The sequence below is a fragment of the Phocoena sinus genome, chromosome 11 (assembly GCF_008692025.1).
Source record: "Phocoena sinus isolate mPhoSin1 chromosome 11, mPhoSin1.pri, whole genome shotgun sequence".
Lineage (NCBI taxonomy): Eukaryota > Metazoa > Chordata > Mammalia > Artiodactyla > Phocoenidae > Phocoena > Phocoena sinus.
In genome coordinates, this window is record NC_045773.1 from 101,892,442 (window position 1) to 101,919,555 (window position 27,114).

The 27,114-nt window shown below is 52.7% G+C and overlaps 1 protein-coding gene across 1 annotated transcript in view; it reads left to right on the plus strand.

The window, feature by feature from the left end:
• SLC22A23 (solute carrier family 22 member 23) overlaps positions 1-27,114 on the plus strand; it is a 141,456-nt gene that overhangs the window by 89,680 nt on the left and 24,662 nt on the right. Inside the window, 1 exon segment of the mRNA XM_032647501.1 lies at positions 13,921-14,089. Within this exon segment, the coding sequence (XP_032503392.1) occupies positions 13,921-14,089 (169 nt within the window).

The following is a 27,114-nucleotide window of genomic DNA, read 5'->3' on the forward strand; positions in this document are numbered from 1 at the left end:
TCTAGTATTTCTTATACTTTTCCAATATACTTGAAATATTTCACAATTTAAAAATAATCTTTTAAGTTCAGTTGCCCCCTCCTTCCTCCTTACATATTCTTGAGAATGTTGGCAAAGTGTCTTTATTTCGACACTTTGACATCAGATTCTAGATCTGTGCTGTCCAGTAGAACATGTGAAATGTGGCTAGCCTAACTCAACAACCGAATTTTTTATTCTATTTAACTTTAATTAAGTTTAAATTTAAGAAGCCTTAGATGGTTACCGTTTTGGTCAGGTACAATTCTGGAAGAAAAAGCTGTAGAAACCAGAATATTCCTCGAATGCTGTCAGAGACTGGGCTGAACACTCCAATTTGTGTTCCCATTCCTTAGCAAAAATCTTCTTTAAAGTTAATGAATCCAGCATAAAATTTAGTGAAGGAAATAATACCCTGAATATTTATAGAATGTAGTTTTCTTCTTCTGCCATCTCGTCCCCTCCACCTGTCCTTTTCTAAATAAGATGTTTTTCTTCCTTCTTGCGTGGGAGAGCTGCTCGCTGGTCGGCACGAGTGTTTGACAATGATGAGCTCTTTGCTGGGCCTGACTCCACGCGGGTCCCCGAGGTCATCCATCAGTGTCGTGATGTTTGGAAGCAGACGGACAATTCAGGAGGAAGCTATGGGCCCTTAGACGTTTGGCTGGTTGCTGAGTGTTTCATTATGTCTCAGCAGACACGGGAGTGGGCCCTCATTGATAAGCTTAGCCAGTCTGGTTAGCGGTCTTGGTGATAAATTGAGCGAGTCTTACTGAAAAGAGGTGAACAATAGGAAGACAGCATCTCAATGTGTGCGTGTTTGGAGGGCAGGGCTGTCTGCTTTGTTCTTAAAGGATACGTACACCTGAGGTTTAGAATCCAGAAAGTCTGGATTCAAGGTCCAGGTACTGTAAACCACGTGACCCGAGACCTGTTTGGTCACCAGCCTCTTGGCGCCACCCTGTAAAATGGGAACAGGACAAGAATGTGGTGAGGAATAGAGGCCGTGATGCAGGTGACTGTGTTTCCTAGGGAAAGGGTCCAGAATGTGCCACGTGGCATAAGGAGCCCTTTGGGCTGTTTGAGAGTTGACAGAAGCAGGAAGAGGCTTTCTCTGCACTCCTCTTACTGCCTAAAAGCAGATCTTCTGAAAGAATTCAACTCCCATGCATCCCCTTTTATGGAAAGCTTCCTATCCCGGGGTGGGGGGAGGGGGAGGCGCGGGTAGTGACTCCTGTCACCAGAGATGAGAAATTGCATAAACAGACTTTACTAAAGCAAACCTTACTTTCCAATAGTTTCTTTCATCTACGTAGTTGGCATTCATTTCTCACTGTTTATTGCCCCTTGAAATCCTAACTCCTTCCTCATGCTGAGGTGGTGTATAAGCCCCAAATTCTAACTGCTTCTCTGAGCCACTTTCTTTGTGAGCCCCCCCGCGTCCATACTTCCACAGTCAGCAGTGAACTTTGTCCTTTCTCTTGCCAATCTGCCTGTTGTCAGTTTAATTCACGGGCCCCCAGGAAGCGCACCCACAAGGGTAGGGAAAAGGTTTGCCCGCCCCTGCAACACTAACAGGTGAAGGTGTTATTTGCCTGATGGTAGTTTGAGACCGATGAAGAACCGCATCAGTTTGGCTGGAGCCTGATGACAGAGGTGCATCAGCATCTCCTGGACGCCCTGCTAAACTCTGGCTTCTACCAGGGAAGCATCTGATTCTGTAGGTTTGGACAGGGGAGGGTGATGCAGAGGGTTACGGGAACCGCACTCTGCGGAGCACTGCTCTTGGGGACCTCCGCGTTTAGAAGGACCACAGGCGTGGGGATGACCCAGCATGCCTCGTTCATAGTTTCTGGGGCTCTGCTTCATTCTGCATTTCAGTTTTAGTAGTCGGTTGCCTAAATGAATTGAGATGTTCTTTTCAGTTTTGCTTTATCTCGATGCATGAGCTATACAGCGACTCTGGAGGAGTTGAGCTATGTTAAGGAGATTCATATCCTTAAAATATCACGCTGTGATGGCTTTAATTTGAAATTCAGGGTCCCATCTTAAAATGCTGATTGAACGTAAGTTTTCACACAGACATACCCAGCATTTAAACCCATATTATTTACCTGGAGGAATCAAATGCTCGGTCAGGTGTTACAAAACTTGGGTTACCTTCTTAACTCTCTTGGGCAGGTTGCTTCCTCTGTCCATGACTCAAAATACATTTAATCACTTGGACCCTAGAATTTGTTCAGGAAATGAGAGAAGTACGTGGAGATTTAAGTTATATAATTTTTTTAATCTATTAACATTTCTTTGAAGGAACTTACATTATTTATTCTGTGTAAAGCCCATCACTCGAATTTTGATTTTTCCCAAACCAGGAATGGAGTCAGTCCTCACTAGTAATTAATTCCAAGCACAGCCCCACCCTGGCAGGAAAGCTTTGGTCGTGATAGATGATAAGTGAATAGTTCATTTGTTTTCTGCCCCTTTGCCTCTGTATCTTCTGTCAGCTTTGTCAAAGGTGGTGGCCCAGCGTGACTCAGAGGTGCTGGCTAAACATGTACCCCAGACTCTGGGGTTGTTTTGTGTGACAGCATTTACATTTGATTGTCACCTGATACCACAGCAGTGACTGCCAGTGACTGCAGCTTCACATCCAAAGTGGGGTGACTTCTGTGCTTTTATGTTCTGGACCAAAGAAAGGGGGAGAGGGAGAGAGCAAACAAAACAAAACCCCCTTGGAAGTTTCCTGGAGGTCTGACAGTCATTATACTAACAGTGAGCTAGCTTCAGGTGTGTCCTCAAAGCTTGGCCTTGAAACAGACTCTTACACCACATAAAAAGTAGGCTTTTGGAATCAAACCTTTTAAACAAACAAAAAAAATTATAATTCAGTGGCAGAACTTTTCCAAACTTTAAATCCCTTGTACCTGACAAGCCCCCTCTCAACTTGAGAGGAGGGATGCTGTCTGGGAAACTCTTCCCACTGCAGCTCACAAGGGCCCCCGGGACAGGTCGGGCTCTAGAGAGCCTCGACCTGAGGGTCCTGCTCTTTATAAAGCGCTGTCTGTCCTGAACACGCCTCCTTCAGAACCAAGAACTAGAGGGAGCCGTACAGTCCCTGACTTCACAGCAGGCTGTTTTGAACGGTATGAAACGGTCAGAGGTGTGGGTGTGATGCAAACGTCTGCGTTCACGGGGGGCATGAAAGGTGGGGCTCCCGGCCGTTCACCGTTACCCTTAAAGAAGGAACGTAGTGTGAAGACACTGCTTTTTTTTTTTTTTTTTTTTTTGTGGACTTTCAACCACTGCGCCACCAGGGAGGCCCAACACTGCTCTTTTAAATAGAATTACTTAGAACCTATAGTGCCTCCAGGGCCGCTTTTCCAAATGCTAAGTGTGTCCCTTCCAAATGGAGCCCATCAAAACCCACAGACAGATCTCTTGGGACCTCTCCCATCCTCGCATTCCAGGGCTGTCCTTTCCCCGTGGCCCATCCATTTCCACGAGGCCTGTGCTCTGTTGCTTGCACATTTGCTGCGACAATTGTCTTCTCCCTTTTCACGTGGGGCCTGGAAAATCCTTGCTCGCCTTTACACAACGGATCATGTAGAAAGGCCCTTCCTCTGTTTACTGTGGCTAGCATTCCCGGCACTCTGGAGGTTGCCATTCTCATGCAAAAAGTCCCCAACTTTCACAAGAGTTATAAACTTCTACAGAAGTTCATTTGTTTCGTGGTTACCTGGAACTAAAGGGGCGTTCTGCGAGAGCCTCTGCTGTGGCCATGAGCGTCTCCCGCAGCCCCGGGGCCGTTGGACCGAGTCCCTGAGCCGTTACTCAGATGTGCTGTGTCAGGCGCTGGGGCAGACAAGCCCGGCAGCTCACCTCCTGTCACCCGTCCTTCCGGCGGGGACCTGTCACCCTGTCCCGTGACAGCATGAGTGTGTTAAGTACTCAGCTCGAGACCACGAGGCAGGTACTTGGGAAATGGGAAAGTCCAGCCCATTTCAGCGCTTCTGCTCTTCCCGTTGCCGCCTCTGGGCTACCTATCTTGAATGAAGCTGTTTCCGTGGGAAAGGAGTGGCCGGCAGGTGGATTCTTGCGGATACAGTCCTTTTTAATTTTGTACAACTGCAGATGGAGGCTGGCCTCGGGGTAGATATTCCTCAAGGTCATGAGCTGGAAAGCTGAGACTTCGCCCCAGGAGGGACGGGGCCAGGGCTTGGGAACCCGGCTGCACCTGGCGAGTGATGGTCAGTGTCTGTCCCTACCAAAGCCTGTGAGCATGGTGCCAGGTTATCACATTGAGGGGGAGGCAGGGGGAGGGGAGGGCTGGGGAAGGAATGCCGGGTTCATTTTTATCAAAATTAGGGCAATTTTTTTTTTTTTTTTTTTTTTTGCGGTACGCGGGCCTCTCACTGCTGTGGCCTCTCCCGTTGCGGAGCACAGGCTCCGGACGCACAGGCTCAGCGGCCATGGCTCACGGGCCCAGCCGCTCCGCGGCACGTGGGATCTTCCCGCACCGGGGCACGAACCCGTGTCCCCTGCATCGGCAGGTGGACTCCGAACCACTGCGCCACCAGGGAAGCCCCTTAGTGCAGCATTTTTTGAGCATCTGCTGGGTGCTGGACGCAGTGCTGGATGTCGAAGAGACGGGTAGGAGCAGGCTAGGTTGCTGCCAGTGGCCTCTGCGACCTTCCTCTCCCCGTGAACGAAGCCAGCAGGCCGGCAGTGCGTGGCGGACCCTGGCCCCCGCCGGGTTCCGTGCGACCCAGACAGAGATTTTCTTCTAATTGAATTTGAAGGGCTTTAAGCAGAGCCAGCGAGCCGTGATTCGCTGCAGGTCCACCCCTCATCCCAGGCCGGTTTGGCACGTTTCTTACCTGCCTGGCATTGGACTCTGCCAGCCCCGGTGGGTGTTCCCTGAGTTTCCTCTCATCTGAATCAAGCTGAGAGTTGAACTTCTTTGCAGCTCCAGGTCTTTTAAGCCCCTGCCTGCCTGGCCCTGGGGGCGCTGGAAGAGCTATTTTCCTCAGTGGGAAAGAAAGTCACACATATGGTGATGGGGAAAAAAGCAAGCACGTAGTCTCCCCGAGGCCTGCCTGCAGGCCAACAGGTGTTCTAGGCCGCAGTGTAGCCTTGAGCTGTGTTAGTTTTAATACGCTGATGCTGCGAAGGGGACATTAATATGGGATCTCAGGGCTACGATGTGTAGAACTCTCCCTACGGTGTTCCCAGCGCTGGGTTTCGGAGCGTGGTCCCTGAACAAGCAGCACCTCCGTCACCTGGGAACTTGTTAGCAGCACAGGTTCTGGAACCCTGACCCAGACCCCCCCCCGAATCAGCATCTCGAGGCTGGGGCCCAGGAATGGGTATTCTGTTGTCTTTAAAATTTAATGATAAAATAGTGCTACCTCCTAGGGTTATTGGAAGGATTGAGTGATGTGATATTTGTCAGGTCCGCTGTAGGGCTTGTTACCACGGGGTGCCGGATGCAGCCCCAGGTACAGATTCAGCAGGTCTGGAGCAGGGCCCTAGAATTTGCGTTTCCAGCACGGTCCCAGGTGCCACCGCTGCTGGTTTGGGACCACACTTGAGAAACTTGAGAACCACGGTCCAGAGACACTGTCCCCTGTGTGGTGAGTCATCAGGAAGAACTTGGGGAGATGAGACAGGGTAGGGATGGCTGTTTCGTGTGGCGTGGCCGGGCAGAGCTTCCCTGATCCGGTGACACGTGGGCGGAGGGAGCGTGGGACATTCTGGGGAGGGTGTTACAGGCACAGGGACAGACAGCGGGTGCAGCAAGGAGGCCAGTGGGTGACGGGCAGGGGAAGTGGCAGATGAGGTCGGAGGGGGAAGGGGCTGGAGAACACGTCAGGCCTCAAGTCACTGTGAAGGCCTGCTTTTGCTCTGAGCACAGTGGGAGCTCTCAGAGGTGACGTGACCTGTGAAGTTACCCATCGCCTGGTGTGACTGTGGTTCCGTAGTGCTGCCTCTTCTGAATGGCCCTCCCTGGTGAATAAGAGTTCTTCGGTACAAGTATAACTCAAGGCGGAGAACAACGCGCGGTGAACGACGGAATTAGAAAATCTTGCACCCCTGATGAAAGCACTGATGTGGGCCTTGCCCGTCGGGGGGTGTCGAAGCCAGGAGGAAGGCGTTGGTGAGCGGCTCCGGATGGGAGGCTGAGACAGCACCACGTGAGTCTCTTGGTCAAGCTCAGCATCTTCCAAAGTAGCTGCCCCTCCTGGGGGGCTGCAGCAGGAAGCGCGGGCCCACCGCGAGCCGTTCTTAGCGAAAATGTTGCACCTGAGTCCGGCTGGACCTTCAGGTCTAACTTACTGTTCAGAGATTAAAACAGCGAATGAAGGAACAAGTCAGCACCCCCGGGAAGTAGGTGTTCAGACAAAACCAGAGCCCTCTGGCCTCTTCAACAAGACGGCGCCCTGGGAAAGGGGATGGGGAGGGGCTTTTCTAGATTGAAGGAGACTTAGAGCCGAGCGTATGAATTTCGTTTGTACCTGCTGTTTTAAACATACACCCATAAAGAGATTTGGGGGGTAATTGAATAATCAGAGCATAGACTGGAGAATAAATAACATGAAAGAATTATCATAGATTTTGTCAGATGTATTGGTCTTTATGTAAGAAAATATCCTTTTTATAGAGAGACGTCTGTGGGCTTAGAAGTGAAATGACATGATTTCAAGAATTTGATTTAGGACTTCCCTGGTGGCGCAGTGGTTGGGAGTCCGCCTGCCGATGCAGGGGACGCGGGTTCGTGCCCCGGTCCGGGAAGATCCCACGTGCCGCGGAGCGGCTGGGCCCGTGAGCCATGGCCGCTGAGCCTGTGCGTCCGGAGCCTGTGCTCCGCAACGGGAGAGGCCACAGCAGTGAGAGGCCCGCGTACCGCAAAAAAAAAAAGAGAGAATTTGATTTTAAATACTACAGGAAACAGTGAAAGAAAAGTGGCAGAAGAACCAAGAGAAGCAAAATATTGATCATCGCTGACCCCACACATGGTCTTTGGGGATTCATTACACGATTCTGTCTTCTTGGTGAATGTATGAACTTTCAAAAGCTTTTAAAAATGCAGACATAAGAGAGACGGGAAGGTACGCAGAAGAGGCAAATGAGAAAAAAGGAAGACCTTGTTTAGAAAGACTAATTGCTAAGAATTCCTCCCTGTTTAGGACGCGTATGCTGAAGAGTGAAGTACATTTACCAGTAATGATACTGTGACCTCATGTTGAGATATATTCTGTTTACCACAAACCCAACCCCTGCTTTCCTGACTGCTCTTCAAGCTCATAAAACAACAACAATGCCGACAGTGCTGTTGAAGAGAAATAAAAGTTGGGTGGTCCTCCCTGCCCGCCGACACCTGGGGAGCTGTGTGCTACGACTGTGAGGCAGAGTTGGCAGTAACTTAGGACTGTTCTCTTGGGCCACCTTCCTCTGAGGGTTCAAATCTGCCGTCTCTGAGGACTCTGCTTGGATGCGTCATCTAACGATGCAGACGTGATTGGTCAGTAAGTGCGATTTTGACCCATAGGATGGATGGTACCAAAGAAAATGAGGATTGAGGAGTGTCACTTTGGAACTGGCGGCTGGAAACCTGTGTTCTGGACCCGAAAGTCACCCTCTCTCTGTAACTGCTCCTTCACTCAGCCTGAATGAAGGTGCTCAGCAGATGCAAAGTGCAAGGATTTCGGTGGGCTTGAGGCTGTTCTGATGCTTCAAGTCCCTTCTCTCGCTGGATTTTTCCTCTCACCAAACGCTGGGAGACTGAAAGCGGGATTAATGCAAATTCTTAAGCGTGCACTGCTGAACACTAGTCACTGTTTTTAAACAGAAGCGCTTGCTAAGCGGAAGCATCAGTGAGCGTTTAAATCCTTTGTCCTCATTTTGAGTAATTACAATGCTCGTTTAGAAGAAACATAAGGTGATAGAAAGAATTCGTTATCTGGAGAGGACACTGGGCTCAATGGCTCCTTCTGCGTAGCTGGGCTTTGTGGGCAGTGTTCTCCCCAGTAGCGCTCAGCGTGTGAGTCTGTGAACCACAGTGGGCTCCCGTGTCAGACCAGCTTCTGCAGATTTACTAACCAGTCTCAGCTACCGTGACGCTCATTGATTCCGTCGTAGAAATCTAAGGAAAGAGGAGCACAGGTAAAGCCACTGAACCAGACAGGAAGAGTCCATCATGAGCTTCTTCAGGTGACAGATACCTGCGTCCCCGCTGTGTGCCAGGCACCATCCCAGGCTCTGAGGAAGGGCAGTGAGCAAAGCCGAGGAGGCCTGACCTCCAGGACCTTAGATTCCGGTGGGCGCAGCCAAGAGGCCAGACCCACCAGGGACTCCTGTGGGAGACCTGCCTGCAGCCAGGCGGGTGGAGGCACCGGGGGATGGGGGCCCTAGCTTCAGTTCCTACTCGGTTCCCTCCTTAGCTGTGTGACCTTGGACAAGTCACGTAATCACTCCGCGCTTTCGGGTCCTCTTGTGGGAAACGAGCATTAAAAACAGTACCTCCATCGGAGAGTTATGCAGATTGAGTGAGTTTAATGGATGAAAAATGCCCACCGACGTGTTTAGCCACAGTGAGGGGGAGCTGTGCCTTAGCCCAGCGCCGCAGACCTGATGGGTAACCCAGCAGGTAGGTGATGTGGTTCTTCTGCATTTGAGCATTAGATGTTTGAGTCTGTATGTCTGGCAGGCACGGGGATGTGAATGGTAGGAGATCTTTACGTTTCCATATTTTTTTATCTTCTTCTCTCTAAATGGAGGTGGTTTTAACCGTTCCGCTGGGTTGGCAGGTCCTAAATTGAGAGGAAAAGGAAGTGTTCCACGGGGAAGGTAAGACACGGAGCTGTTGTGATAACAGCAGCCTTTTACAGTCACGCCCTCAGATGCTATTTGAGTCTCCATGAGTGGCGATTTCAGGCCACTTTTTGCTATAATAAGGAACTGCAGAATCACATGTCACAGGTCTATTTTCCGGGGTTCTGGGGGCCCCGTGTCCTCAGCCAAGGCAGTCATTAGAGAGTTGTGTGTCCCCTTCCGGGCCAGCTTGGTGAGGGCAGGGAGCAGGGAAGAGGAGGGAGGCCGGCGGGTGTCGGGGGAGCGGCCAGTGAACGCACCCCCCTTGCTGGGGAGGAGCCCGGGCACGGGGGGGCATCAGCAGCCCGGAGGCTGGGCCGGGCCAGGCTGGAGGGAGCCGGTGCCCGAGGTGGGGGGCGGCGATGCCACCCCCTTCCATTTGGCGGGGCCCCTTCCTCCTGCTTCGGGCAGTTTCTCCCCAGCGGCCCCTCAGCTCCTCGGCTGATGACTGAGGTTCTTGGGCAGATAGGGAGGGGCTCCGCGTGGAAGGACGTGAGTCTGGCCCAGTGGCCCCTGAGTGGCCTGTGCTGGGGCCGCGGGGCTGCGAGGGGCCCGGCGGCCCTTGGTGGGCTTGCCCCGTCGTGGGAATGGCCGAGCCGCTCGGCGGAGCCCTGGGCTTTGATGGATTTCTCACTCCCCGGCGGATCCAGAAGCATGTTTAGTTCTGGTGCTTGAACACAGTTTGGGGGAGACTGTCCTTTCCTGAGCCCGTCTCCCTCCTCCAGCGAGTTGAGTGCCCCCAACCCCTGTCCCAGGTTGGGTGACGTCTGGGTCCAGCCACAGTGACCCGGGTGGCGCCCCAGGGAAACCGCAGGGGCTGGTGCTTCTCGAGAAGTCGTGGGGACAGGAGCAGGGCTTGAAATCCTGCTGGGCTCGCTGGGAGCGCGTGCTGGCATCTGCGTGCAGGCTGGTTTCTTGCCAGTCCAGACTCCCCGTTTCTTTCCTGGGGACCTGGTGCAGGAGTTCGTGAGGGTGGGGGGAGGTGGGTGTGGGCTTCACAGCCCGAAGGGGAGGCAGAGGCAGCGAGAGAGGGACCGTCACCCAGAGGAGACTGTTCTTTCCACGCAGCCTCGTCAGCATCCCCTGGAGAGCAGAGGCCACTGACGTCCAAGAATCCTGTCACAGGGGCTTGTACGCCTATCGTTTTGTCGGTTCCGACCGAGTTTTGCCTAAAACCCGGGATCGTTCAGGTCCCGCATGGGAGCACTTACTTTAGTGGCGTTAGTCTCTGGGGGACGTGAGCCCACCCGGAGCCGGACCCAGACGGCCTGAGCCTGAGGTCTGTAGGGACGACAGCCTTGAATGGCGGTTGGATGTGCGTCACCTCGTGGCCGAGGAATGTTACCTACTTTGTAGGCCAGGAAGGAGCAGCACAGAGAGGCTGAGCGACTTCAGCCGACGGGAAGGGGCGGGGAAGGGGTCCCACGCCTGCCGTGCGCCCACACTGGCGCCCCAGCCTCTCCCCTGCAGGGCCCACTTCCTCCTCGTTCTACGCGGATGCTGTCAGCCAGCTGCACGTGTTCCCTCCTTACGGCCTACTGCCATCCAGAAAAACCCTGGAGACTCATTTCAGAGCAGCTGGGAGCACTTCGAGATCCCAAGAAAACGTAGGCTCCCGGGCCTGCGGCAAGCATACACAGCTTTTTAAAAATGCATTTAAGAAAGGATAAGTGTTGAGCGCCCCTGTGCGCAGAGCTGGGATCAGACCTTCCTCGGGTAGAACCGTCTACCTGCAGTCCCCACCCCCTCCCAGATGCGGGGACTTAGGACGTTCACGCTCTGATGTATTCCTTCCTCTCCTCACTTCAGAAGAGCTGACTTCTCATCATCCAAAAGGAGCATGTGATTAAAGGCAAACCCAAAGTGCCTGAGGTTCTTTGATAATTGCTTTTTCTTTTTTAAACATCCTTACAGCCACCTTCAGAACATAGTTGATTTCAGGCAGTTCGGAACGGATTCCTGGTGAGTCAAGGCAAAAGGGTCATTGTAAGTGTCATACCCGTGTCCTTACATCAAATGGCTGTGTTTTTCCATTGCCTCAGCAGGAATACTAAAATACTGTAGATCTGCTGGAATGCTCTACGTTCTTCTACCCGATGAGATAAAGCAAAATCTCTGCTAGGATTCCTAGCAAAACAGAAGCCCTGGAGAGGTCGGGAAATGATTTTACTTATTCCGCTCTCATAGACGTGTGCCTGGGAGACAAAAGCACTTCTCCTGCTGTGGGTGATGCCCACGGTTTGGGAGAATCACGGTGAGCCAGTGCTTGTCAGGGAGGCATCTGGGGCTCTTGTTAAAACGCAGGTGTGATCCTGGGGGCCTAGGCGGGGCCTGAGGCCCTGTGTGTCTGACAAGCTCCCAGGTGACGCTGATGCTTCCCGGCCGGGTAGCTGGGAGTTAGAGGATCGCTCGGGCCACTTACGGGCGAGGAAGGAGAGACCCTGTGGAAGGAGAACCACGACAAGGTCATCGTCGTCTGAGCAGTGGTCACGGGGAGGGACGAGGGAGGAGGAGCCAGACTGTGGAACCCTCTGCCTGTCGAGGGGCGATGCTGCTTTATCGCCCACAAACCTCGCCCCGGGCTTGGGAAGTGGCCTGTGATCCTCGGTGTGACGGCACGTGGTGTAGACTGACGTGTGGGATTAGACGTCCCAAAGGGGGCCTGGGGGAACTGAACGACAGCGGCAGATATTTTCATACTTAAGGGCCAGGTGGAGAAGAGGAGAACCGCCAGCCCCGCGCAGGGCCTGTCGAAACAGCGAACCCGAGGACGTGAAGCCATTATGCTGTCTTGACGCTCCCTCTCTGAGTGGCCAAGTGCTAAATTTCCTCATCCGATCCTAACCTGTGCCGAGCCTCAGGGCATCACACTCGCCCTGGCTGATGCCGAGTTCTGGTTTCCATAGCAGTGCATCCCCTGCTTGTGCTTATTTAATACGGGAAAACTAAAGCCTGCAACTGGTAGTCTTTTCTAAAAGACCCCGATCTCTTTATTATTTGTAAGAGCGGAAATGCCAGGTGGGCAGGGGGGGAAGGGATAGTTAGGGAGTTTGGGATCGACTATATATATATATATATTTTTTTTTTTTTTTTTTTTTTTTTTTTTTTTTGCGGTACGCGGGCCTCTCACTGCCGTGGCCTCTCCCGTTGCAGAGCACAGGCTCCGGACGCGCAGGCTCAGCGGCCGTGGCTCACGGGCCCAGCCGCTCCACGGCATGTGGGGTCTTCCCGGACCGGGGCACGAACTCGTGTCCCCTGCATCGGCAGGCAGACTCTCAACCACTGCGCCACCAGGGAAGCCCGGGATCGACTATATTTAAAACGGATAACCAACAAGGACCTACTGTATAGCACAGGGAGCTCTGCTCAATGTTACGTGGCAGCCTGGATGGGAGGGGAGTTAGGGAGAGAATGGATATATGTATATGTATGGCTGAGTCCCTTTGCTGTGCACCTGAAACTATCACAGCATTGTTAATCGGCTACACTCCAATATAAAATAAAAAGTTAAAAAAAAAAAAAAAGGAACGCCAGATGTGGGGTAAATACCTGAGTCCCGCTAGGAAGTGATCCTTTACGTGAACCTGGCCTGGGCGCTGAAAGGAACAGCAGCACAGTAAATGGCCAGGAGAGAACCGTTTGATCCTATTTTCTTAATTAAATAGCAGAAGTTCTTTATTAGCAAGGCCGGGTTTCTCTGTCGCGCACAGGTGGCTGGGATGCTGACCTGCTTGTCTGCGGCAGGGCAGGGGTGGAGATGCGGGCGACTGTTATTTCTTCCTTACAGATGAGCTGGTGTAGCTGTTGGCTGGCGTAGTGCGTGATCCTTGTTAATGCCGATTCCATCCTGTGGCCAGATGTAACCTGCCTGTTCCGCCCCCTCTCATCTGCTTCCCTTCTTACTGCCTTTTGACCTCTGACCTCTGCTCTGGCCTTTGGACAACCAGCAGATGGGCTGTAGCCACTGATCTACGAACAGTCTCTGGATACAGAGACGTGAGAAGTATTCCCTCCTGAGGGTCTAATTCTTTCTTAAAAAAATCATTTTAATTACGCTTTTTTTTTAAAAAAATGAAAAAAGAAGCAAGCTTTAGGGAATCCTGCAAATGGTTGAGGAAGAATAGCAAACAAATTACAGGCTCTATAGGGGGAAAATATATAAAACCCAGATGCATTTTCTAGTATTGGGGACTTTTATTACAGGAATTCATGTAGTGGGTGTGCACTGGTTGTCACTTGGGTGCTACAATTTAAGGTTTTGTGACCATCTTTTTTTGCGCAAGGTCAAATTAAGAGCATAGATTCTTGCAAACAGGAGGAACCGTGTCCTTGACATTTATTGAAGGCAGACACCGGTGTTTTTGCAGCTATGAAGGTGAATCAGACCTGCCCCTACTGGCAGAGCCGTCATCTGAAGGGGATGCGTGGGATGCCCAGGTCACGGGGGCAGCAGAATTCTGAGAGGGAGCGGGGGCTTGGGTGAGATCCGCCCTACGTGATCCAGTCTGCTTCATGGTTTGGCTTCTGTCTTGTTCAGAAGATGGGTTGGGTGCGACTGACCTGTCTTGGTCTCACATGTGAGTGGGTTGCCTGGAACTCAGAGCTCGGGGAGCAGTGGGACGGAAGGAGGGGTGGTGAGGCGGGGGGAGCTGGGCTGGGCTTCCTGTGCCCTGTGCGGAGGTTGGGAGGGCCGCATGGTCCAGCGGAGATGGAAGGAAGGGCGGCAGAGGGAGCTCAGAGACGCCGAGAGAGCAGAAGGTATGGGGGCCGCGTGTGACGCACGTGCTCTGTCTCCCCGCGAGGCAGCGTCTCCTAGTTCCTGGGTCGGCCGCTCTCCATCACAGCGTTCTTCGGCCACGACTTGCTCTGTGACCCTGAGCAACGATCTCGCTCCCTGTGCAGGGGGAGCCTCAGCTCGTCCAGCTGCACAAACGAGCATCTCATCCTTGACGCACCACCTTGCAGCCCTTGGCCAGATGGGAAGCATGCTGGCCCGGCGCTCACGGCTCTCTTGTCCCTTCTGTGTTCCAGGCATAGAGCTCTGCCCCCCAGGAAAGCGGTTCCTGATCACAATGGTGGCGAGCTTCGTGGCCACGGCGGGGCAGCTCCTCATGCCCGGGCTGGCCGCCCTGTGCCGGGACTGGCAGGTGCTGCAGGCCCTCATCATCTGCCCCTTCCTGCCCATGCTGCTCTACTGGTCGTGAGTATCCTCCCTGCCACCCCCCGGGCCACCTGCGTCGCGTCCCAGGGCCGCGCCCCGGACTCGGGCCCCACGGTCCCCAGACGTCCCGCCAGTTTCAGCTTGTGGCATATTTAATGAGGGAGTTTTCCTCTCTTTTTAAAAAAATTTCCTGTTCTAAACGTTTCATCTTGGCAAACGTTCTGACATACACAGAAGTAGACGGAGGAGTGGGGCGAGGCCTAGGCGCCCCTGCCCGGCTCCAGCCACCTACCCTCCACGGTCTGGCTGAACACACACTTGCTGGGTGTTCGACATGACTTTTCATGACTGGGTTTGCAAAGGGCGGGGTCTCGTGTTGGGAGGGGAAATGTGTTTGGAGGTGTTCGGGAGAGATTTAGCAGAGCCACTGTCCGCTGTCTCCTCTGGGCTAGGGATGGGCAAACGCCGGCCTGCGGGCCAACTCTGGCCCACTGTCCGTTTCTGTAAATAAAGTTTTGTTGGGACACGGCTGTGCTCACGTGTTTCCACATGTATCATCCGTGACCACTTTCATGCCACGATGGCAGAGCTGAGCAGATACGACCAAGACGCTGTGGCCCTACAAAGCCGAGAACATTTAGTCTCTGGTCCTTTGCAGAAGTTTGTCCACCCCTGCTCTGGATGAGCCCACTAGGCCTTTTAGAACTGTGTGTAACTTTTAGTGTTTGGCTTGCTGACTTTAGGGAAAAAACAACTGAACACAATGGCCTGGCCTGGGGGTATGACCTGGGCAACCAGATGCTTTTAAACTCCTCAGGGGATTAATGTTTAGCCAAGGTTGAAAAACACCGCTCTCGGATAGAGAGATGTTTACCCGAAAAATGAGCGTTGTACCCTTTCTGTAAAAACCTCTTTTCTTTCTTTCTTTCCCTCCCATCCCCATTCTGTGCCAGACTCTCCCGCCAGCCCGCACTGGGTACAAGGTACTGGAGAGGAGGTTTTACCTGCGGCACTGTGTTTGTGTTATTTGGTCACTAATGAAAACCCAATCTGTGGCCAGAAGTCAGTTGTGTCTTAGCTTTAAGCGCTCGCCCTAGCGGACACGGCTATTAACGGGGCTTCCTTTCCTAAGGTGCGGGGAAGGGGAAGAAAGCGCGACCTTGCAGCTTAACAGGCTGGCCCCGCCCTCACCCTGGCAGCGGACCCCCCAGCAGAGAAATCACATGAGCCAGACTCACGTGTCTTTTGCTCAAGAGCCGGGTTCTCGCTCACAGTGTCCTCAGAGCCTCGGCAGTGGTGGGGAGGCTACAAGGACAGATGAGAAAAAGGCCACCTGCCAGGAAAAGCGTCCCCACCCGAGGCTGGACGGCACCTGTTCCGCAGGAGCCCGCGTGTTTGGGGACATCCTGCGGGGTCTTAAGAGGCAAAGAACGAAGTCGTTCCCCAAAGCAGGATGGAGTGGGCAGCCCATCCTCATATCCCTGAGGAGGCTCTTCCCGGTCCTTCCCTTGCTGCGTCCAGAGCTGGGCTTTGCTTGGTTTGGAATTTCAGGACATTTCCTTATTTAACACTTGTTTGTATCGTGTTTGTGTCAGAGGCAAATGGCAAGCACTGTGTTAATAGTGGATCATTCGGTCTGGGCATTTCATGGCCCCATTGTACAGATGGCAAAGCTGAGGACACCCAGCTGACCCTTGAGTCCGGAGTTGTGCTGTCTCCAGCTCTGCAGTCAGGAATCCCCCCACCCCACTCCTCTGGCTTCCTGGGCTTCACTGCGCCCAAGGGCAATGGTGCTGTCTGCCAGCCCCTGGAGACACAGCCTCTTGGAGACTCACACACCTGTAAGGATAGGCAGTGTTGTCTCCATCACCTCCAGGCTTTGAGGCTCAGCCCAGGCTCTGCTCCCACCTGTCCCAGGTAGAAGGAAACCTGACAGAGAGAAAAAGGCAGAGGAAGGGTTTCCTGGAGCAGGTCTGGGGGCCTGGCCCATGTGGGAAAGCATTAGGGGTTTTGTTTATCTTATTTTTTTATTTTAAATTTTAAAAATATATCAAGGTTTAGTGTTAGGCAAGGTAAAAATGTTCATTTATTTAAATCCATTGTAAAACATAAAAAATAATTCTTTGAAACACACAAATGTAAAAATATGACCTATGGTGAAAAGGGTACCCAGGGTACTCTGGTAAGTGAGAAGTGTGTGTGGACAGACATATGGACAGCGTCCGCAGGCACCAGGCACCCCAGTATGGGGCAGACCTGCTCCACCCACCTGTGTACTTGTCCCTTGTGTTATTACGTAAGGCCCCTGACGCATGTCCGGCCTGCAGTAGCGCTTGCGGAGATCAGCTACTGCTCTTACTGTTACTATATCCCCGCCTTCCCAGTGTGGAAGCCTGCGTGTATCTGGGGCCAGTCGAGGGAATCGGCGGTAAGAGGTGTGTCCCACCTCTGCCTGTAGTCGTGAGTGGCTCCAGGGGCATCACTGGCTTTTAAAGGCCATTGAGGTGCCCCCTCTTTCTCACCCCCTAATGAGCACCCTTCCTCCCCTCTGCTACGGTAGAAGATTTCTCGCAGAAGGCTTTGTGGTTTGACAGGATGAACTGGCCTCTGGGGAGGGCAGTGAGCTGTAGCGGCCAGCACGACCGGCTATTGGTGACAAAATGTTGAAAGTCACTCTTTCCTTTAAGAGCAAGTATTTATCGCATGTGCCCTGGGTGCCCGGCAGCCTGCTTGGTGCTTTGGAGCAGGCCTGAGGAACAGGTGTGTTAACAGGGCCATAAAGCAGAACACACGACATGAAGTCCCCGGGACGCAGGGTCAGGTCAGGAGCACAAAGGAAAGGGGTGCAGGTGAAGGATCTTCTGGTCTGCATGGAAGCTGGGAGCATCCAGACACATCAGGTAAGAAGTGACATTAACCAAATACGGACACGGCGCTGACCTCCAGCACAGGAAAGGGGGTGCTGGGGCAGAGACCCAGGACAGCATTCACGCTGGAGTGACACAGAGGGCACCACAGGGCAGCTGAACCAGAAAGGGGCCCAGGGGCCTGGGTTAACCCTGCACGGGGCCCGGGGCTGAGATCTCAGGCCGCTTCTGCACTTAGAACTGAGCCCCCGGGACGAAGCTGGGCCTCAGAGCATCAGTGATAACAGATCTCTGCGCAGAACAGGGCCTCAGCTCCAAAGCTGGACAGCTGCCCCGGGCCGTGGGCGGGAAGGACTCACCCTCAAGACATCAGCGCCTTGGAGTCTGCACCACACATGGCTACATGTTCCTTTCCAAATTCCAACTGCTCTCCAAGGCTGACAGAAGAACCAGGGGAGCTCGCTGGAACCTCAGGGTCAGAAATGAAACCTCCGTGGGGCATCACCGGAGCCGAGACTCACGTGGAAGAGAATTCTCACCAAGGATGAGCCCACCGAGCCCGGGAACCCACTACCACGGGCAAAAACTATACTTCAGGGAGTTTGCGTCTCAGGAATTCTGCAAAACAGACCAGTCTGAAAGAGAAGCGGATTCACCTCATTTATTATGAGTAGTTACCACTTAGGCACATGGCGTGCCGTTCTAGACACGACGGATTCTGGGAACTGCCGTGCACGTCACCGAACCTCTGCCCACTGAGACGTACTTGATGGGCTGATGGGGGGCCCACAGCCCATAAATCGTAAGTCAGCCAATAGCATGCTTTCAAATAACCAGCACTAGGAAGAAATGGAATAAAGCAGCGGGATGCAGAGGAACAGGTGGGGTCGGGGTCTCTGAGGAAGTGACTTTTGGGCTGAGACTACATGGCCGGCACACGGTGACAGCCAGGGTAAAAGCTGGCTCCGCTTGGCTTTTTGTGGAAGAGGAAGGCGGTGGTCAGTGTGGCCAGAGCCCGAGTGGCCGGTTGGGGCGGAAGATGATCTTGGACACAGAGGTGGGTCGGACGTGGGGGGCCTTGGGCGCCGAGCTTCCTCTGCCACCTGAAAACACACCAGCGGCCGAAGCGGGGCAGGGCTGTGCCCTGGGAGCCTCGCTCTGTCTGCTGTGGGAGTGGCGGCAGGGCAGGGCGGGTGACGATGCAGCGCTGGCTGCGGGTCACCTGACGGGGTCTGGTTCCAGGTGTGTTCTGCAGGTAGCCCTGGGAGGTCTCGTTTGTGGATCTGCTGGGGCACAGGTGGGTAAGAGGGCGAACGGCCCGGGCTTGGGAGGCATTTCCGGGACGTGACGGAGCTGTTCCGGCCACCCTCCCGAAACACCGGTGCGTGCCGTCACCTGCCTTAGAGCATCACTGTGGGTGCCGAGTACCTGTGATAGTTTGTGAGGACGAGCACATGCACGACCGCTTTGGGCCTGGCACGTGTTGGGCACGGTCACGACACCGAGGCCTCTCCCCAGGCGGCGCCTGCCAGGTGTCGGGTGCGACGTGCCCGCGCCCCTGCCTGCTGGAGCAGCTCGCCGAGGAGGGCCACCTCACGTGCCTCCTTCGAGGCAGGTGCACCGTCAGGTATGGCGATTTGAACACATCTTAAAGTTTTCAGGACACGCTTTTTCCGAGATGAGCTGCAGGTTTCTCTGCGCGAGGCTGTATCGACCTGATGTTTTCGGATTAGGTACGAGCTGGTGGTTGGTGGGATTATTCCTGTTCTTAGCTGGGGAAACCAGGACATCAAAAAGCTGCACCAAAGACACAGGTGTGGCGAGTCATTAAAAACTGGTTTCTGAATGTCAGTGGTTCTCAGAGTGTGGCCACCGGGCCAGCATCACCACCACCACCACCACCTGGGAACTTGTTAGCGACACCAGGGCTCAGACCCCACCCCAGGCTGACTGAGTCACAGTGTCTGCGGGTAGTTTAAGAAGCCTTCCAGGGGTGCTGGTGATGGCTCAGGTCCCAGAGGGCTGCTGTACACCAGGCTGTCCAGTGAGAAGGAAAAGGCAGATATCTGCTTATGGGATACGGGACCTGGTCCACTTCCAATAAAGCAAAAGATGTTGTCGAGTGAAAGGAGACGTGGGTCGGCTGGGGTAACACAACCTTCTTAAAAGAAGCGGTTCCTGGTTCTGCAAGGACGTGACACGGTTGCCGTCCTTGAGGGTCTGCGAGATGCCACACGGGACCTAGCTGCCCAGTCCAGCCCCACCGTGAGTCATCTCAGACGGCAGACAGCAGAAGTCATGGGCATTCCTGGAACTGACAGACGAAGACAAAAAACCCTCAGTACTGAGTCCAGTGATTTTTATCTGCACTGTGAGAACATAAGCCCACATGCATGTATGTCTGGGAGTCTTCAGCTGTGGCCCGTGATGGAAGTTGCTGGGAGGGAAAGGTCCCACCTTGCTTACCTGTGTGTCCCTCACCCCTGCAGGGAGCCTGGGTGTGGTTTTCCTTCACATTCCCCAGACTCCCAGCCAAGTCCCTGGGTAGGACAGGGTCTCATCTGAGACTTACCTGGTGTGTGTGTTGCGTGAACTGCCTCGAAGTTTCAAAATGTGTGAAGATGCTGAATTATTAACCGGGTGCTGTTGGCAGTCAGCGTGATCGTGGGAAACGTCCGGGAGAACGAGAAGAAGAAAATGAACGTGGGAATAATAAGGAAGTTAGAGAAAGATCAAGCTGCGCTGGTAACATTGGAGAATAAGCCACGGTATCCGTTCCTCCAATGGGAGATAAACCTTGAAACCCAGGACGTTCGACTGGGCTGACCTCGGGACTCACCGGTAGAGGAGAGACAGTTAAAACCCTCGGGAAAAGGCTATGTGCTAAAAGCAATCTTAATTTTAGAAATTTCAAGAAACAAGCCATTGTATTGGGTTGGCCAAAAAGTTCGTTCGGTTTTTTTCTAAGATGTTATGGAAAAACCCACACAAACTTTTTGGCCAAGCCAATAAAACATTGAAGGGGCCTCATGTCAGATAAATATCCAGAAAAAAAAATTACTAACAATTCCAATAGATAAGCGCCCCTAAATGTTACTTGGCTCTTTTAAATAGCATCGGAAATATTCTGGCCAAAATAAGACTAATTTTTAACGTATCTTGAGGGTTTGCTCTGAGTCAGACCCTCTGAAGGAGGTTCCACGGCGCATGGAGAAATCGAGGCACAGAGATTGGTACCAGCACTGGTCTGAGGTCAAAGCCGGTAGAGGCCACTCCAGAGCCAGCGTGAGGACGAGTATATACGTGCATCCCTGCGGCTGCCGGCCTTTGTCTCTCGCCTATACACTTGAGGGACAAAACACTTTCCTCCATCAAAAACAGTTTTATTTCAGTACGGGGTCAAAATAACACTATGCAAACAGGCAAAACAAGGGCCGCAGGGCGTCCTGCACACCAGGAGGGAGGCTGGAATCAGTTACACCATCACCAAAGGTTAAGCCTCACAGGACGATGTTTTCCTTCCAGGAAGCGGAAGAAGTGAGAAGTGAGTCATGAAAGGCGTGTAGCCTCTGGGAGCTTGAATGAATCTGCAGTAATTATTTGTACAGGTTATCAGATAGTTCATTTGTGGAGAACTTCAGGAAACTTAGAGCAAAAAAAATTTTTTTAGCCAAATCCTGTTTGTCTACAAATTATCTAGATGGGGGAAGACTAGGTAGTACTGACAAAGGCAAACATAGACATAAAAATGATAGCCCGTATGTCAGTCATAAGCATAGGATATGAGCAATTAAAAGTGAGATCAAAATGTTCTCTAAATTGGCGGCCAGAGGCAACCCCATTTTTGCCTTCTGAGTGGGCAGAGATTATGTAAAGTACTAGGAACCCCTGCAGTCAACTGAAATGTTTCCAAGTAGATGCGGAGAGAGGCGCTCCCACAGGGTCTGGTCTCCGCTCTGAAGGCCAGCGTCACTGACCCCAGAGCCACACCGTGGTCCACGCGGACCCCGTGCCTGACACGTGCTCCAATGTTCCACCCCACTCCCCTGCCCACCCCTGGGAGGCTGGGGGTCGCTTAAGGCCAGCTTGAGGATCTCTGAGCCTCGAGACCAGGCAGGGTTCAGGCAGCGTGCGTGCGAGCCTGTGTGTTCAAGTGTGCACGCGTGTGTGCGTGTGGTGGGAGCAATGAGGTCGAGCTGTTGGCCGCTGGCAGAAATTGCGGAAATGGCCGCCTGGTGACAGGTGTCTAGTGAGAGCTGCCAAGTGTTTGCCCGGCTGGCAGCTGGCAGAAGTCCATGTGGATGGACAGAGAGAGAGGGGCCAGGTTCCGGAGCCGGGTCTGAGGTCAGGGCAGGACCAGCAGGGGCCCCCCGATGGTGAGTGGCGTTTATCGGTTATCATCCTGTCGGGACGATACTGCAGCCACAGGTAGGGGGAAGCTGGGCCCCCGGGGAGGGTCTGTGGAGCCCCCTGTAACCGGTTGCTGACTCAGAGGTGCCGACAAAATTCCAGTTAGAAGCAGAACCACACAAGGCCTTCTGCCCACTTATCTCCTCGAATTGCTTTTCAACATCTCATTTTATTTTTATCATTTGCAAAAATGCCAAATTAATTCCCCTACCGTGTTACGTTTTAAAGGCCCTGTGTGCCCTATGCTGTCTTCAGCCGATCGTTCTGCACGTGGATAAGTTAGTAAAAGAAGCAGAAGGAAGAGAGTCGAAGGAGAGAGAAAGTGGAAGAAACCAACCCAGATGAATTCCAGATGGTCCCGTCTCTAGTGGGAACTGAGGAACATTTTAAATTGATCGCGGCCGTTATACACTGTTGTACGTTCCGAGTTGCTTAGCCTTTGAAAGGCCAGCTGCGAAGGCATTTTAGGAGCCAGCTCCGTTCGTCCCGGCAACACCTAGAGCAGCGTTAGGGCATTGGTTCAAGCGCACTGCGTGAGCAGCATGTCCTTTAGCTTTCAGAAGGGGCCACGGTTACCATCAGTCCCGTGAAATAAACTAGGGAGAGAATGATGGAGCTGGGGGGAGGCCTTGGTGTGACTCCACACGCCCCACGCCCACCCCGCTCTACAGATGGGGAAACAGAGGCCCGGAGGTTTAGGTGACTTGCCCAAGGTCACGAAACTGGTCTATAAACCGGCCTCCTGATATAGTCCCTCCACAATTTTGCTGTAGTGGAAGAACTCTAGAGCTCAGGCGTGTATCATTTTGAAAAACAAGAGATGCAGTGTTCCAAATCTCTGTGACAGATAAGCTAGTGCGGTGGCCATTTGATTATGAAAGAATTCCTTGTTCTACAAAGATTTACAAGAAGAGTTGATTTGTCTTAGGAAGACTTTAGGGTTTAACCATCCTAAGAGCCAAATTTTCTTTAATTTCATACTTGTCCCTTCTCCCTAATTTACTAAATCTAACTCAAGTCATGAATTTGACTTTTTTTAAAGGAGCTAATTCATATCCATTTGCTCTGCCCTGAACTGAAACCACTTACCTTTTTTTTTTTTTTTAACACCAAACAGAACTAAAGTTTTAAAAAAAAAATGCAACTGAAAGCTTGTCCACTGGAACCAAGTGTCTATTTTTGTAAGAGCTTTTTTTTTTTTTTTTTTTTTTTTTTTTTTTTGCGGTACGCGGGCCATTCACCGTTCTGGCCTCTCGTGTTGCGGAGCGCGGGCTCCGGACACACAGGCTCAGCGGCCATGGCTCACGGGCCCAGCCGCTCCGCGGCATGTGGGATCTTCCCGGACCGGGGCACGAACCCGTGTCCCCTGCATCGGCAGGCGGACTCTCAACCACTGCGCCACCAGGGAAGCCCTGTAAGAGCTTTTGAATGATAGTCCCCCAACTGGTGTTTAATTCAGTTCCAGTCTCTGAATTTTTTCATTTTGAAAATCTTTACAGAATGTCGTAAGTTTGATACTTGGTAATACCCCAAAGCATTAACAGCTAGAATCACCTCTTTAAATCAAAGCACCCTTAGAACAACTGTCTAAGACTCTTTTCACACACACGTTCAGGGACACTTCATCTCTGCAAAGCCTTTCATGGCTGTGCTCCTCCAACTTCACTTATGTCCTTCCCTCTATGTTTTCTAACCTGTTTGATAGAAGACGCTCCCTGTAAGGCATTTATTAATTTACACGTTTTTCCCCCCGGCAGGCGGATCATGTTCAGTACACATTTATCCCATGAGTGCAGTGATGTCACATCACCACTACGAGAGCATACCTGTCGACAGGTGTGTCACCCAAAACTAACTACATCAGAAACACAGACAAAACAACTTGAGGGTAAAATTAATTTCAAAGAGCGTTAGCAGTTAGCCTTACTTCCTGTCCATACTTACTTTGTGAGTAAATGTTCCAGTTCGGTGATTTGAAGAGAGAGACATTGACTGTAGAGCATTGCCAAGCGCAGGTGTTACATGGGTTTGCTCGAAGGCAGCCTGCGTGGAATCGTCGTCTGTGTCAGGTCCTCCAGTGGGGTAGAAGGAATACACTTGCTTTTATTGTTAAATGTTAAGGAGAAAATATCAACTTCATAGTATTATGAAAGGATCGCAGTATCGCATTTTAATTTCTGATTCTTCTGAGAGACCATACAACGCTAGTAGAACAGATCCAGGAATGCAGGTCAGACGCACTTGAGACGGAGCCAGATAACAGAAAGGCAGGAAGTAAGACAAAGATGAGAAAGCAGATCAGAAGCAACACGTTACTATTAAATCATAAAGCGTCGAGGTCTGGAACGCATGTGGTGAGTCAGAGGCCTAAGGAGGGGAAGCCGGCAGGTCCTCCTGTTGGAATGGCTTCTGATGCTCAGCTTGGAGGAACAACCCAAGGGCATCGATCAGAAAACAAAGAAAGGACTTCCCTGGTGGCGCAGTGGTTAGGAATCCGCCTGCCAATGCAGGGGACACGAGTTCAAGCCCTGGTCCCGGAAGATCCCACATGCGCGGAGCAACTAAGCCCGTGCGCCGCAACTACTGAGCCTGTGCTCTAGAGCCCGCGTGCCACAACTACTGAGCCTGCACTCTAGAGCCCGCGAGCCACAACTACTGAGCCCACGTGCCTAGAGTCCGTGCTCCACAACAAGAGAAGCCACCACAATGAGAAGCCCGTGCACTGCAACAAAGAATAGCCCCCGCTCGCTGCAACTAGAGAAAGACCGCACACAGCAAAGACCCAACGCAGCCAAAAATAAATTATTTTAAAGAAAGGTTTTTCCTTTAAAGAAAAAGAAAGGAAACAGGGAAAGCTTTCTCTCTTGATACAGTAACATCATTTACATTGGTACCATTGAAAAAGTAGTTCCACATAAATAAACTTTCCATATAATTCTTTAAGAATTGATACTTTATTGTAGTTATTTAGGGTGGGCATCTTTCTTTTTTTTTTCTTTTTCTTTTTTTTTTTTTGCAGTACGCGGGCCTCTCACTGTTGTGGCCTCTCCCGTTGCGGAGCACAGGCTCTGGACACGCAGGCTCAGCGGCCATGGCTCACGGGCCCAGCCGCTCCGCGGCACGTGGGATCTTCCCGGGCCGGGGCACGAACCCGCGTCCTCTGCATCGGCAGGCGGACTCGCAACCACTGCGCCACCAGGGAAGCCCCCAGGGTGGGCATCTTTCTAAAATATTTTTTCCTGCTTTTTAAGTAGTACTGTAAGCCTGAGGTGGGAAAAGTGACGCTGCCCTAGGGATTCGAAGGCCAGGTCCCAGACCTTTGAATCAGTGCCACCGGGGAAAGGCTAAGTGCAAATCAGAGAACCCCTCGGGCTTCAAGTTCAGATGCGTGACTCTGCCTTCTTCTGTGAGTGGTTCAAGGGTCTTCATCACGTCAACAGACATGCGTGCGCTGCAGAAGTGTGACCCTGCAGCAGGGTCTGTGGTGTGGGGTGCAGTCTGATGCCCCCGGGCAAGGCCGGGAGGCCTGTGCCTTCCCAGTTGGGCGTTTCCTGCTGCCCCTGCCCAGCCTCTCTGCCCCTCACCGCCTCCCCGACCCCCATCGCCGCCTGGGACTTCCTGACCCAGGACTCGGTTGTCTGAGTGAGGCCTGGGGGTTCTCCTCTGAAGAAAGCCTGGGTTTGCAGTGCATCCTCTGTAACCTCCCTGGCGTTCAGTCAAAGCCTCTTCCTTAAATTTCTGGTTCTTGGCTTTCGTGGAATAACCGAGGCCACGGGGTTCATGGCCTGTAGATCCAGGCGGAGTTTGGATGTTCTCGGGATGCGCTGGGAAACGAGGTGGCCCAGGTAGGACTGACCTGCCTTGGTGTCCCCAGTGCACAGGTAGGATGTGAGCGTGGCTTCCTCCCAGGATCTCGGGGTGGACACCACCGTGCACACCCCCGGGGTGACGGTCTCCGGACCACCACGGGGGCAGTTGTGTGCCCACCTGGAAGGAAGGGGATTTCTGAGAGCGTAACAGGCATTTTCCACTGAAGGTAGGGGCAGTATGACAGCAGAGGGAGCACCTTGAGATAAACGGGGCTCCAGTGGTTGGAAGGATGCGCACCCACAGGGCAGGGGTCAGCTCGGGGCGGGGAGGGCAGTGCAGGGGCGCCAGGACTGGGGCAGGTCGTCGGCGGAGTTCTCTGGAATCTTTTAGTTTTTAAGTAGACAATGGGTTTATCTGTGATTTGCTTAATTAAAAATTAACTTCGTGGCTGAAGTCTTTAAGCACAGCTTCCTCACCTGTGACTCATGCCTGCTGCGGGGAAGGGGTGGCACTGTCCACCTGCAGCCCCGCCACCGCCCCTGGGGATGCTGACGTGTCCACCGGACGCTCACACTTCTGCAGGGAAGTGTCTGCATCTCAGGAGAGCGATGCCCGAGGCTGACGCTCGTACCCAGTAGGTCCCGTTCTGCCTCAGGGAGTTCAGGTCTTTTCCCAAGTGAGTTAAATGAAGAGGTTTTAGGTTTCAGAATCTTCTGGATTCTGGAATTGTGAATGAGGGATCTTGGACCTTCTAACCATCCTGAATGTATTTCGGAGGCCTCAGGACCATGTGCCTTGGGGCGAGAGGTCCGTCAACCTGTGACCATCCTCAGGGAGGGGGTGGGACTTCTGCCCAGGGCTCTGCGTTTGCCCTTCCTGTGCCCCTCGCTTGCCGCCAGGGGCTCAGGACTTGAACTGGACGAGAGGAGACGTTTAGTTTTGCCCACACCCTCCCGCAGAAGCCCTGGAGCCATTGAACCCCTGGCTTGGAGGGATCACAGCCTGAAAGTCTCCCGAGTTCAAATCCAGCTCTGCCCCTTTAATAGCTACATAATCCGGGCAGCGTAGTTGAACCCGCTCTGCCTCGGTTTTCCCATCTGTGGAAGAGGGGTGATAATAGTTCTGCCACACTGTGCGCTTGAGAGGACCAGATGCTTGCAGCTTTCAAACACTCCTGTCTTTCCACCCACTCTGGGGACCAGTGCCTGTCCCCGTAGCCATCGCCGCTTCTGGCAGCAACGGCAAAGCTCCCTCCTAGAGGTGCCGCTGTGGCTTTTACGCACATTGCTGTGTTCGCAGAGGTCATCCTCAAGGTCGCTTTTTCTTAGCATCCACACGTGAGGGTCCACCAGCAGACGTGGGCTCCAGCTGCCTACTGTGCTCTTTTATTTTTGTTGAAAATGTTGGGTATTTCTGAGGCTCAGCTACACTCCTGCCAGATCCTGGGCCACTGGCCAGTTTCTTAATTTTCGTGGTGTTACTACATTACGTGCCTGTCAGCAGACATTTCGTTAAATTCCCATAATGGGGCCACGCTGCACAGTCTCCACGCTAGAACCGCCGTCTCTGGGCTTTCTCATCGGCTGACACTTCAGCGAGTTCTTTAAGACCTTGCAGCAGGTTTAAATACCCAGAGGGCACTGTGGCATCTGGAAGGGCTGAGGAGGTGGCGCTGGAACAGTATCTCCCAAACCCCAGTCATGGGAGCGATGTCTCCGCACGCGGGGCTGGTTTCTTTGCTGCATCCCCCGGGGTTAAGGATGTGGGGTCCTGAGTCAGACTGCCTGGGGTCAAATCCAGCTCTGCATTTCACCGCCCAGGAATCTGGAACACATCCTCGAGTGCTTTGCTTGAGTTTCCCCATCTGTGAAGTGGGGATAATGTTACTACAACATAATGAGCTGGAAAGACGTAAATTCATGGGAAACGCGCAGAAGGGTGAGTGTAGGCCAGGCAGGCGTGGAGGAGGCGGCCTGC